Source organism: Acomys russatus, chromosome 5, assembly GCF_903995435.1.
Source record: "Acomys russatus chromosome 5, mAcoRus1.1, whole genome shotgun sequence".
Classification (NCBI taxonomy): domain Eukaryota; kingdom Metazoa; phylum Chordata; class Mammalia; order Rodentia; family Muridae; genus Acomys; species Acomys russatus.
Window position 1 is genome coordinate 18,830,943 of NC_067141.1, and position 13,537 is coordinate 18,844,479.

Here is a 13,537-nt window from a genome sequence, read left to right on the forward strand (position 1 = left end):
TTGGAGCTCAGGAATCCTCTCAGGGCAGCTGGGGAGAGTGAGACAGGGCTTTAATTAACAGTTACTTCCCGGCACTCCTTCTTGCAGGAGAGGGTAGAAAATCCTTAGCAGCTCATGGCATGGTACATTTGCCTTGCCCTGCTGACTTTTGCTTATCTATAGGTATCGGCACTGCTGTTTTAATACATACAAATACACTAGGATCCAGGAACTCATCGTTTAACTGCCATTTCCCTTTCTACAGATGTGACAACAGTGGAGAGAGAATCATACCTGCCCTGGGAGTGGAGGTTTTGTTTTTAATCATGCTATGTCTAAGGAGTATGGGCTCCCTCCCTCCCTGTCTCTCTTTCTCTCTCTCTCCCTCTCACCCCCCCCCCCACCTCATGACATTAAGCAGACTCTGGGACAACATGAAGCTGTGTTTTATGGCTCTTGGCTTTAGGGGTGGCTTACCAGGGGGATCCTGGCACAGGCGTGGAGGCCACAGGTCTGTTGCCTTTTGCTGCAGTATCCTCCCCTCTTACCAGCATGGGTGGGGGCTCCTTTGAGAGAAAGAGAAGGAGAGAGATGATTGTTTCGATTCCGGACACTCTCCCAGTTCCAGGAACAAAGCGAAAAGTAGCGAGGCCCCAGCAGGCTCAGCTGTCTCCAGCAATGACTGCAAAGTAAAACACAGCTAAGAGGAGGCTCTTAGATTGGGCAGTCGCAAGAAGGCTTGAGTTGACAATGGACTACATCACAGGCACACACAGAGCAACCCACAAGAGGCAGCCTCTGGGGTCCCCATTTGTCGGCTCTCAGATGCAGAGACAAAGGGAAATCATGAGACTGCTGCAGTTCCAGGGAGCAGGGCAGGGCAGGGCTCATATCCAGGACTCATGGGCTGGAGTCACTGGGCTGTGAAATCCCTGTACAGTGACAGAGAACCTCCATGCTGCAAGGTAGCCTAGACACAGCCAGGGCTGACACGTTTGGGTGCATTAGGCTAGGAGAAGTGACAAGCCTATCTGCCCCAGGTTGTACAGGAAGTCATTATATAGCCTGGGCTGGACTCAGTCTTGCAGTGATCCCCTTGTCTCACCCTGTTGAGTATGAGCCTTCCCAGTGTCAGCCACCACACCTGACTCAAGCTACCATCCTTAAGTGAGAGCAAAGTCCTAAGCAAGTGGTGGGGGTATTCCCTACCTCTTGGCGTCACCTTGCTCAGACAGCACTCAAGGGGTCATTTTCCAAGGTGCATGTGATTCTGATGCCTTGCTAGGTTTGGAAAGTGTCACTTTCTTTGTCCCCATGTAGAAAACAAGAGTTGTTTGAACTTTGTATCTCCTAGGGGGGAAAATGAACATTTATTCTCTCCAGTTCAAAAAGGCATCGAACGGGCCTTTCTCGGTGTTCTTCTCAGATGGAACTAGGGCAGCAGAGGCAAATCTTGCTTGAAATTAAAAATATTGGTGGATCACGTGTCCAGTAGGGACCCACAGCCAGGACTTGGGCTGTCATACTTAACTGTCCTACTTAAGAGTATCATAAATTCTTGGTTCAACAATGGGCTAAAGTCTAATTCTCACTGTGGAAAAGCAACATCCAGAGAGCAGGCTCTTCAAAAGTGAACAAACATTAATACAATCATGCCACATTCTAGGAAAGAAAAGAATTCAGAGAACATAAATTCTAGGGATACAGACCTTTCTAGACCTTTCTCTCCCACCCATCCACCCACACAAGCTTACACAGTTTCACTCTCAAAACTCAGACCATAACGAAGGTGATAGCCTCTCTTTGCATCTGGAAATTCAGGTGCGATTAAAGGGCTGTTTCAAATGACAACCTGGTCTGAGGTAGGGATTATGAAACAGTGTCTCACTTTGACACTTTAGAACCTGATTTCACCGTCAAGGACACCAATGGATTTTAAGTCGTATACAGGAAAAGATGGCTGGCCATGCGCCCAACCAAATCTGAATGAAGTTAGGACTCATGCCAGTGGCAGAAACATCCAACACGAGGCCAGTGTAGGACAGACAGTAGTGGCACCAATTCCTGGCATCAGTGACCAAGGCCCCGGACAATGCTGCAGCCACAGCTTGCTTTCCTTGTCACTCTTCTAGGTAGGGAGGAAGGAATTGCACTGAGTTTCGGCCATCCTTGGCACAAATTTCTAATGATGTGAGAAAGAACTCTGAGTTACTGTAAGAGCCAAGAGCAGTGGTTCTCAACCTTCCTAATGCTGTGACCCTTTAATACAGTTCCCCAGGTCATGGTGACTCTAACCATAAAATTGTTTCATTGTTACTTCTTAGGAAGTAGGAATAAACCTGGAGCTGGTGTAATGGCTCAGAAGTTAAGAGTGCATACTTCCCTTGCAAACGACCTGAGTTTAGTTCTTAGTGCTTAGTTTGGCCTCACAGCTACATGTAACTTCAGCTCCAAGGAATCTAGCATCGTCTTCTGGTCTCCTCAGGCACCCACACCCACGTCCACATATCCCCACAAAAACATCATTATTTTTTTAATCTTTTTTTTTTTTTAAACGAGAGATAACCCAAAGAGGTAAATCAGCCAAGTGTAGCAGCTCTTTGGTAAAATCCTTGATAATACAACAAAGCTGTTTCACATTGACTGTGTTTTCAGAAGGGCCAGTTAGTCCTTCCCAACATGGAAGGACAACAAATGTGAGATGGGAGTAGATGGATGGCTACGAAAGCACCTTCCCTGTTCTGGTGTGTAGATAAATCTGAGAAGAGGGTAACTGAAGCACTGTGCCCATGATGCACCTGTGCATGTGCATCCCATGTCTTTCCGGGGTCTCTCATAGCCTCTGCTATGATACCTACATTTAATAAATGGGTTTTAATTTATACAGCCACCCTGTATAAAAATCAAAGCTTTTGTGGAATTAAAAAAAAAACTTTCTGGAAATGGAAAATATTTTTGTTTCCTGTGAGAAAATAAGGTCAGGATAAAGAATTAGCTTAACAGCGACTATTAAGAAGCACTTGTCTTAACCAAGTATACACACACACACACACACACACACACACACACACACACACACACACAAATACACATACATACATTAAGATCAGGGTTTATATTGCTAATCCAATTAGGAAAACTGGAAGGGATTTTCATTTGGAAGTTAATTGAACAATAGAACTCAACATGGAGCCTCCGAGTACCAAATTACTCAAGTAAATACGGTAGAGTATAATTTGTGATGGGACCAACTTCTAAATTTGGCAATGCTAGGATTCTCTCTGGCTAATTACCAAGATCTTCTTCACGAGGCACATACTGGTTATAATTTCCTGTTGGTGATAAAAATGGCTAATCACGGTGTAAAACTCCTGCTTGATGAGGAAGTAATAAAAGTGAATCAGACTGGCAGAACCCAGTAATAAAGCCAGTATTTATGGACAGCACCAGCGAAGCTAGCTGTGTAATTAATATGTAATTCTGGCAGAGATGTGCTAATTTCTTCTGGAACACTCATGCACCAGGGCAAATTTTAGTATGCACCAACCACACACTTGTGGTAGGTGTTTACCACCCAATATGGGGATAATAAAGGTGGGTAAGAAGAGGTGAGCTTCCAGGTGACTGAGTCCTGGGATGAGGCTAACTGGGGACCCTGGGCCAGGAAGAACAAAGCATCCCAGTACGCACGAGGTAGAAACACATGAGAAAAGCAAGGAGAATATGCTGAAAGGTTCTGAGACACACAGGCTCCAGGACACCCTTGTGAGGGCAGGAGCCCTACAGTTTGTTATTCTCAAGTGTAGCGACGTAGGGTAAACATAGCTTACTCAGGTGTGAGACTGTGTCCTGGCTGGTCTTAAAAGGCCATTTGGCAAATGTGTGAGGAGAATGGCCCAAAATTAGAATATTGAAAGAAATATTGCCATGCCTTGGGGTTTCTTTAACTTTGCTTTTTGTTTTGTTTTTAAGATTTATTTTATGTATACTAGTGTGAAAGTATCAGATCCTTTAGAACTGGTTACAGATAGGTGTGGGATGCTAGTTGGATGCTGGGACTTGAATCTGGATCCTTTGGAAGAGCAGACAGTGCTCTTAACCACTGAGCCATCTCTCCAGCCCGCCCCCCAGCCTAACTTTGAACCGTATGTAGGCAGAAGCCTTACCCACTTATGCCTTCTCTTCATTCAGAAAACAGATGCAGTTTGAACTGAACTAGAAGCTAAGTTCCTCCCACAGGATCCCAAGAATAAGCTCTATAGGTCATGGTGCTCTCCCGGACCATGTCTGGGTCCGCTTGCTCTCCCTCAGGGTACAGAAGTTGCCAGCCTGGGTTCCGCAGTGGTGCAGGGTGAACAGGCAAAGTCATTTCATAAATGCCTTGTGAGAAACATGTGGGATTGTGTCCCAGCCCCAAAACTCCCAGACCTAGGGACTGTGTCTCTATAACACTCCAAGGGTTGACACTCACCTTGTCCTCTTTGTCCCCCACCAGGCTCTTCCTCTCTGGGGCCCGTAGCATCAGGGCAGGAGGACGGGGTGCACGGCTGTGCTCTTTGCTTTTATCTGTGGAGCCAAAACAATGGCCGTTAGTATTCCATTTGTCATGTCACTTATGACTTGAAAAATTCATCAAAGACAAAACGTGGCTTTGAAAATCCAAATTGATTACCAACACTACGGAATATAGAGGCAGGCACTTCAGCCATGGCTTTTCAGCTATAGTCTAGTGACAGTATTACCCTGATGCCTCAGAGACCTGGGTCTCTCACCAGGGCCCTTTCCTGACCCAGGCAAGGATTGCCCATAACATCTGTGTCTGTGACTCCCTGCAGGCTTCTTTTCAGCCTGTCCTTGAAGTTTCTAGCTGGTCTCACTCTGTCACCCCCAATTTTTTAGATGGAGAATCCCAGGAATAATGCATTCATGTAGAGTGTCCCCAACAAAAACCACCCAGGACAGGAACGGTCCTGCCAGTGAGTCAGCACATGGTGGGAGGTGGTAAGAATACTACCAGCAACTGGCTAGCTATGGCCATCGCTCCTCCCATATGTTCCCAGGTCCATGTGCAAATATGGCTGCTGTTGCTTTCCCTGTGTTTCCCATGCCTAGGCAGTCGGGAGTTTCCTCTGTATCATCAAAGTTCATTTGGGCTTGTGCTTAGCACAAGATAAATTACCTTTGGTAATGCTATGTGGCCAGACTACTTGGGTTGAGGATGCATAGGACCCAGGCGTCCCCCAGACAGGAACAATGTGTGACACAGAAACCAGCCTCAGTAAACCTTTGACAGCTGATGGCCCTCTTGGACATCGTAGAGCATCCCTGCCTAGTGTGGAGAAGACTCCAAGGTGGCTGGACCTCTAGCTATCCCTCACTTATCACCAAATGGGTAAGGGCGTTTCCATGGGCCAGACTGCGTGACATTTTAACAACAGTTGCATCAGCAAAACAATAGAGAAAAAGACAAGCTCTAGCAAGTCCTAAATAAAAAAAAACCAAATTGAAGTTTAAATCTTCTTTTCCAAAATATATCTATCCAATGCCTAAAACCATAGCAAATGCTTTCAATAAAAGGCAGTAGGCTGATGAGTATCTAAGCATCAAAAATAGAAAGGGAAACCAAAGCATCTAACCACACACCAATCCAACAGAAAGTAAAAGCAGCAGAGAAGCAGGAGCAAGCTTCTGGTAGCTTGAGAGGCATCACACTAAGATAGCTCTGCTTCTCAAGATGGATCCAGAGCTCTTGACACCAACCTCTGCTGCGAAGGCCACAGAGAGGAAGGTAGGAGATGGCAGAAAAAGCTTTCCATGTGCACACGCATGCAAACATACTCTGCAAAAATGGTGACCTGGGAATGGCTTCCTCTGGGAAAACATTGGAGCCTGGAGGATGGGGCAGGCAGGGCAAAGCAGGAGAACCATCCTAGCGTCTTTCACCTCAATCTTTCTTGATCTACCAATGTGAATTTCTTGTGTACTTTCAACACCATGCCCACTGTCAACACTGCACTAACTGCCATCCATTCTGTGGTGGCTGGTGGCTGGGGCCATACAGATCTGATTCTCACACTGGACTTGAGGTTTCCATTATGCTCATATCGATACCCTAAAGGCTGTGGCTGCAGAGTCATCCTGTTCCTGAACTGTGAAAAGGAGAACGCTCATTGAGGCATGTTCATTCAGCAACTGTGCTTCCTACACAGAGAAGCTGGGAAGCTCTGGCCGTGGAGAAAGGAGCCCTGTTGTGTAGAGGCACAGCATCTGGACCAAGACAGTAACATGGATGCTCTACCTCTGGCTCCTCTTCCCTACCAGGGAGTGGGTGTGAGTGCTTAGGTGATGTCATAAGGATGAGGTCCCTTGTCCACCACCGTCACTCTGTGGACTGTCCTGGCTGACATTTTCTCCAGAGGACAGAGGACTGGTACTTGCCTCTGAAGGAAGAGCTATCCTTAGCATGAGCCATAGGCAAGCAAGCCCAGCAAGCAACCCTGGTGTCATGGCTTCCTCCTGTCATTGTGTGTGCAATCCACCCATATCCTTCCTTTCACACAGAAGCCAGACATGCTAGCCTCAGGGCTTCAGCACAACCAGTTATAGCCACAACCAAGATGTGTCCCTAGGCCAAACTATCTACCCATGCAGCACAAGATTGGCGTGGAAGGGGGAAGGGTGTGACTCAGTAGAGAAGTTTTTACCCAGAATGTGTGAATCCTGGAGCTGGATTCCCAGTACTGACAAAACAGAAAGGGAAAGGTGTAGGGGGGTGAGAAAGAAAAGCAGATGGGTCCACCTTGGGAGGAGCTATCAGCTTCCCTGTGGCTGGATAAACACGTCTAAGCCATGAAACTTAAAGTCAAGGATATGGGAGAACTTTCTCACCTCTGATCCTAGGCTTGCTGCCAAGCACATCAACATTTCTAGAGCTTGTGTCTTCGAGATGGCTCAGTGGTAAAGGTTGACCTCTAGAAACAGATTGCTATGCCTGTGTGTGTGTGCACATGTACACACACACAGAAACAGACACACACACACACACACACACACACACACACACACACACACACACACACCATGACACATGCAAACAATAAATAAATAAATGTAATTTTTAAAAGACTTTTAACTCTGGGATCATGCCTGAAGCTCATTCCTTGCCAAAGTGTGAAGTAGGCCTGGAGGCCTGGATACAGGTCTCTGTCCCAATTCCACACTGGGCAATCCAGCCCAGAGCAGGAATTTAATGGTCTAAAGAGTCAAGTCAACAGAAGTTTGTTACTCTGAGGCATAAAGCCGGTGTAAGGCCAGTCTGTTAATAGGGGCAATAGTCCTTGCTCCTTCACACTTTCTGGATTCACTGTCATTGACGTTGGCCCTGGGCTAAGAAGAAGCCTGTTGCTTCTGTGACTTCTCTAGGTAACTGAAGATGTTTTCAGTCCAGTGAGATCCTCAGTTTGTTTTCCAATTTCAGTGGAGGTTTCACTATGGAGACATGGTTGGTTAGGACATTGGCCAAGCTACTGAACTCAGACCTGCCTCCCTGAAAGGTCAAGATGGGGGTGTATGCTCCCATGGTGGGCTATTGGAATCTCCGGAGACCAGCCCTCATCCTGAACATCACTAGCAAGATGTAGGTGTGGTTAGAGGAGTGAAACACATTTCTGTCACTCGTTTTACCTTATAAGAGGCTCCAGCTCTGAGTCCAGCCTAGGTACTAGGGTACAGGAGGACAAAGTAGAGTTTATTCAGAGACTTATAGACAGGTACTGGGCTCTTAGTTTGCCTCACCTGAACCCTAACAAAGAAGATGGGCAAAGATTTGGACTAATGTGGATGTGGTTCTGAGCTATAACAGGAGGTCTAGGCCCCAAGAAGTCTTCCACTGGAGATGGCCAGGCAGGACCTATGGATGCCTGTCCTTCTGTCTTGCATACAGCCCTCATACGCAGGTTGAGAAAAAGTGGAAAAAGTGAAGTAAATACAAGCTGAAATGAGTCCTTGTCCACAGTGACCCAGCTTAGAACAGACCCAGGTATGGGAAGAGAAAAGGCAAACTGAGGGAATGTTGGATGCTCTGATTACTGCCGTGGACTCAACATATTTAATTACTGAGCTGAGAGCTATTTCATGACTGGAAGTGAGTGGACAGGTTTTTACTACCCAAGAATGAGTCACAAACCATTTGGTTTGGATTTGATCCAAAATGTCATAAAGAACAAGCTGTACAGAACAAGACAGGACAGACTTTGCAAGGAAGGAATAAGGCTGGCTTTGCTTCTACACTGCCTACTCTATGATTACAACACTGTGGGCATGGTAAAAAGACAGGAATGTACGTCTGAGGATATGTAAATTCATATTCACTGCCAAGAATGTTGGTAGAATTGACAGCAAGGCCAGGTGTCTTTAATGCTATTCCTGAGCAAAGAAAATATGGCTTATGTTTATTCCCCCATTATCTTGAGAAAGCATACTGAAGTCTTTATTTTACTGGAAACAGTTGATCTTTGGAGAGATCTGAATTTAAATCCTAGCCTTTGAGATTCATGGGTTTATATTGGTCCTCTTGAGTGTTTCTTGGAGAAAATATTTTTGATGATCACTTTAAAGCACTTCGTGGCAGACACATATCCCCTGAATACCTGTGACAAATGTCTGCACCTTGCCCTACACGGTTTCCTTAATCGCCAACTCTTTTTAACAGCCATTGATTTTGCAGACCCTATGGAGGTGCAAGGGGGAAGGTCCACCAGCCCCCAGACATAATTGGATCTGTGCCTCAGCCATTCCACTGAAAGTGCTTACTCTGCGCTCTCCACGGGCCACTTGCAGGGTCCACTCTGACATGCTTAAGTACTCTTTGCTTTGGGCCTCTCCACGGATTCCGATGATGCCATCATAAAGGACTCCCTGAAGTGGCCGAGAGAGCTGGTTTATGAAGCAAAATCAACAAGTTGTAAGATTTCAGGCCCCCACGTACCTGGGGGAGTGCAGGATATATTTCCACCTAGGAACAAGGCATGATGGCAATGCCTTCCCTGCAATCCATCTATTGATCAGGCCAGACTTTTATTTGAAGGCTCCCCAGAGGAAGCTTTCCCTTTTATTTTTTCTTCTTGGCAATCTTGAAGAGCAGTAGAAATAGATAACAGAGTAGTCTGGAAGGACAGGAGCCAGAGTTGTGATGTCATAGGGACTGGAAGGTGTGGCTTCCTGTTCTTAGGAGTTTGCACAGTGCCCCTTGTTGGTGGAGAGGAGTGAGGGGTGTTCTCTCAGTGCTCCCTGAGGACCATAAAGGCTAGTGAACAAAGGGTTCCTCAGAACCTTGGAGGTACAGCCAATAATCAAAACAGGAGTTCAGGAGCCAGTGACAAAGCAGTAGGGGACAGAACTGTCCTTCCAGGAACAGGACAAGGAGTCTACCACCTGACTGAGGAGCCCATCCCAGAATGTTCATGCCAAGCACCAGCCCTGCCAGGAAGGTGACACCAGCACTGTCCTCAGAGATCCCCTTCCAGGAAGTGAATAGCAGAAAAATAGGTACTGTCAAGCCCTACAGCCAGCTAGAGGACTCCTGGTCTTATGAGTGCAGGCTCCTGAGCTCCTGGTGTCCATCTGTGAGATGATCCTGCAGTCTCCCCAGCTCCTGTCTCCCTAGCACAGCCACAGGGAGCTCCAAAAGACCACAAAACTGGAGATCATTTTCATGGCAACGCAAATCACTTCTGAGTTCTCCTAAATTTTTCACAGGTTGTGATTTCAGAGTTGACAAGTGACAGAGAGAATTGATTTTCCACCCATTTTTATTTTCTTGGAACTTCCTGTGCCAATGAGGTGGTAAAACACTCAGACAGGAGGGCAGGGCTGAGCGTCTTCAAGGTGTATGGATTCTGGACTACAAGACCATCCAAACCCTGAGGGTGACCCACCCTGTAATGTGACTTCCACACTATTTCTCCATTCCTCCACTGCTCCACTTGACTGTAAGGGAATCCTAGGTCTGTGGGGTAATGGGTCAGTTTTCCTAAAACATTCCAGAACCTGCAACCATCTTGTTGTAGGATGCAGTCAGGCCACATGAGGCTATGGATACAGGTACACTGTACATCATAGTGTCAGCTATGTGAAGCAGGCTGTAGTATGGCTGCCCTGTGGGACGGCAGGGAGAGAGGCGACCCTGAGACACACTTAAGCCCTTTGATAACGTGTGTGGCAAGTGTGTTTCAGTATCATTAAAGTGCAATGCCACATGTTACCCAGAACACTGTGGCCATCCACCCCAGATGCAGTCTGTGACCTGCTGTGCCCAGAGGAAGTTGACATCATGTATACTCTGGATCCAGAAAGTGACCTCAGAGTCAGCTCCAGCCTACTTTTCTGGCCTCCATAATCATATGTTCAGACGTTAATTAATGGGCAGTGAGTGATCCTGCACAATTTCAAGAGGAACAAAGTTCTAGTCTCCAGTCTAAAGTTGAGATTTTAAAGGGAAGAACATTAAATTAGAACACTCCTGTTTGAAAAAAAAAAAAACTGCATTTACTCTAAGCAGTCTGGGTCAGCTCTGGGACCTGGCCACAGGCTTGGAGCAGGGAAGAAGATGAACAACTAGACTAAGGCTGGAGGAGAGGTGGATACAGAGAAGAGACAGAAGTAAGGGTTGAGATAGGAGGGGGCAGGAAGAGAGATTCATGTGACCTTGAAAAATGTAGCAGTTTCTCCAAAAAGCTTAAATCCATTTCAATAGCAAGCTGGGCTATTCAGGCAACACCCACCATCCAAGGCAACATGGTATCAAAACCACGGTCAAGGCAACATGGAATCAAAGCCGTGGCCAAGGCAACATGGTATCAAAGTCATGGCTAAGGCAACATGGTATCAAAGCCATGGTCAAGGCAACATGGAATCAAAGCCAGAAGGAGAAGAAAAGCAGAGACTCACTCTCCACATCTGAAGAGGCTCCACTACGTTCCAGGAAGCCGGTGCACTGAGAAGCTCCAGATCATCATAGTTGGACCTTAGTACTTGGCCTAGTACACGTGGGACAAGTTCTCTGACTCTCTAAGATGCTGATGCTGTGCACAGGTGGACATACACACAGATGCACACAAAGAGATACGTATGCATATCTAGATACCCACAGACATACAAAGATGTAGAGAGAGACATGTGTCCACACAAGTTCACTCAGAGACAAAAGTCTATACACAAAGGGACAAGTGTGTACACACACGCACATGGGTGTACACAAAGTAACAAGTATAGATAAACAGGTAAATGTGTCCCAAGGATGGTGGCCATTATTTTATTTAATCCAGCAGCCTCTACATTCTTAGACAGCTATGAAGTTTCTCCCTTTCTTTTGCTTCGAGGGTATTTTCAACTTCCTGTGTCCTCCCAGGACCTGTAATATCAGATCACTAGAGGGTGTTCACTTGGGTGCCTGATGTGTGAGCCCCACAGCTCATATTTACAGCCCAGCACAAGATCACAGCACAAGAGCCTCTAAGGACCACACGGATGGGGTTTCCTCAGGGTGAGAAGCTAGTGGCCTATGGCAGGTGCTTTGAACCTTTGCACCTGCACGTTACATACTTACTTTGTGAAAAGCTGGTATGTTTAGATCAAGATTATGGAACAGTTGAAATTTCCAGATTAGTGTAGACAAGGATACTGCCAAGGGCCCCAGCATCACAAAGCACCATAGAGCACACTGCCAAGGGCCACAATCACACAACACCACACAGCACCACACAGTGCCGTACAGCACACTGCCAGGACCCCCACCACACAACACCACACAGCACACTGTCAGGGCCACCACCACCCAGCACCACACAGTACCTTACAGCACACTGCTAGGGCCACAACCACACAACACAACACACAGTACCACACAGCACCATACGGCACACTGCCAAGGGCCCCACCACACAGCACCATACAGAACACTGCTAGGGCCAAAACCACACAACACCACACAGCACCAGACAACACAACAATAGTACACTGCCAGGGCCCCCACCACACCCACCACACAATACCACACAGCACACTGCCCAGGCCCCCACCACATAGCACCGCACTGCCATCTCTACAGAACACTGCCAACCTTTCTCCCAGAACACTGCTTTCTTCTCCCCTAAGCACACCACTATCCACTCTCCCCAGACCAGCACAGCAACTCCTGTTCCCGTAGCACTCTGCTGTCCTCTTCTGTGAGTATACCCCCAATCTGCTGATCCTCCAGCTGTCTGGAAACCACTCAGAACCAGGCGTGAGATGCCTGTGATTCCTCCTATCAAAGCTCAGCTAGGGGGAAGGAAAGGCATCCAAGGACGAATTTATGCCACCTTTTTCTAAGCCTATCTCAAGGGCCCCTGGGATCCTCAGGCCCCATTAGAGGTATCCATAACATCACAAAGGCTCTGGGGATGCAGATCCTCACTTGCTAGTTCTTGCCATCATTAAGTGGAATCAGAGCCAATAGATGGGACGGCGGCACTCCACTCCAGAGAGCCACAGTAACAAGCAAACAAAGCGAGGCCAGTAGCTCTGTGGGAATTGCTTGGTGAGCATGCGTCTGTAACAACCCCTGTGCACCCACGTGAAGGCTGCACATGGGTTGCTGTCCCAGATTTCAATTCATATGGCTTTAGCTCCGTCTTTCAGCCTGTGCTGATGGAAGGGGCCTGTAACCCTGTCACTGTCGTGTCCTTCTGCAAATACCCACCCCTGCCTCTCTCCTTGGTAGACAAAGCAGATGGTCACACTGAGGGCTGTGAGAGCTAAAAACATGAACCAGGTATAGTGTATTACAAATATAAGAAAATTAAATAAGCTCTATTCATTATTTATTGACATATTGAAGGCTTTTTTAATTTGGGGGACTATAAAATACATATATGATTCCTCTTGCCTTTCCTATTCCAAACATGTCCTCTTTTTCATTAATATGTTCACACACACATACCATACACGAAATAACACACACACACACACACACACACACACACACACACACACACACACACACACCCCATACATTCCTAAAGCCAGCCAAGAGTGGGAGAAATCATCTTCTCCAGGGAAGGGCACACTCACACCAATTAGGTATTCAATACCAAATGGGCTGCCACTGAAAACACCCAGGACTTTTTAAGTCCTCCATGTACAGCCCACTATGGGTTTACAGAAGAAATGAGACTTCAAGAGGGGTTGGTGCTAGTCTAAGGTGCATTTTGACAAAGGTAAAGTTAAGTGTGGCTGTCCTAACATTCCAGTCCGGGCAGGGACATTCATCACTTAATATTTTGAAACTTCCTCAAGATACCTTTTTATGTAACCTTCAGTTAAATATAGACAAGAAAGGCATGATTAAATATATTCATTTTCTAAATTGTATCATTAAATTTGATCAAATAGGAACATTTTGTAAAAATAGGATTCAATGTTAAAGCAATTGTAAAACAGGAGAGAGATTTGTGACTCCCGACTCTCTAGAATGGGATAATTATAACCCCAGAGTGGATCTTGTTCAAGCTATGTCATT

The 13,537-nt window shown here is 46.5% G+C and overlaps 1 protein-coding gene across 1 annotated transcript in view; it reads right to left on the bottom strand.

Moving 5' to 3' along the window:
• The window catches only part of Tcerg1l (transcription elongation regulator 1 like), a 188,572-nt gene that overhangs the window by 60,529 nt on the left and 114,506 nt on the right, over window positions 1–13,537 (bottom strand). Inside the window, exons 5-6 of the mRNA XM_051145520.1 lie at window positions 4,451–4,545; window positions 457–545 (exon numbers count right to left, since the gene is read on the bottom strand). Of these exons, the coding sequence (XP_051001477.1) occupies window positions 457–545; window positions 4,451–4,545 (184 nt within the window). The remainder of the gene's footprint in view (window positions 1–456; window positions 546–4,450; window positions 4,546–13,537) is intronic.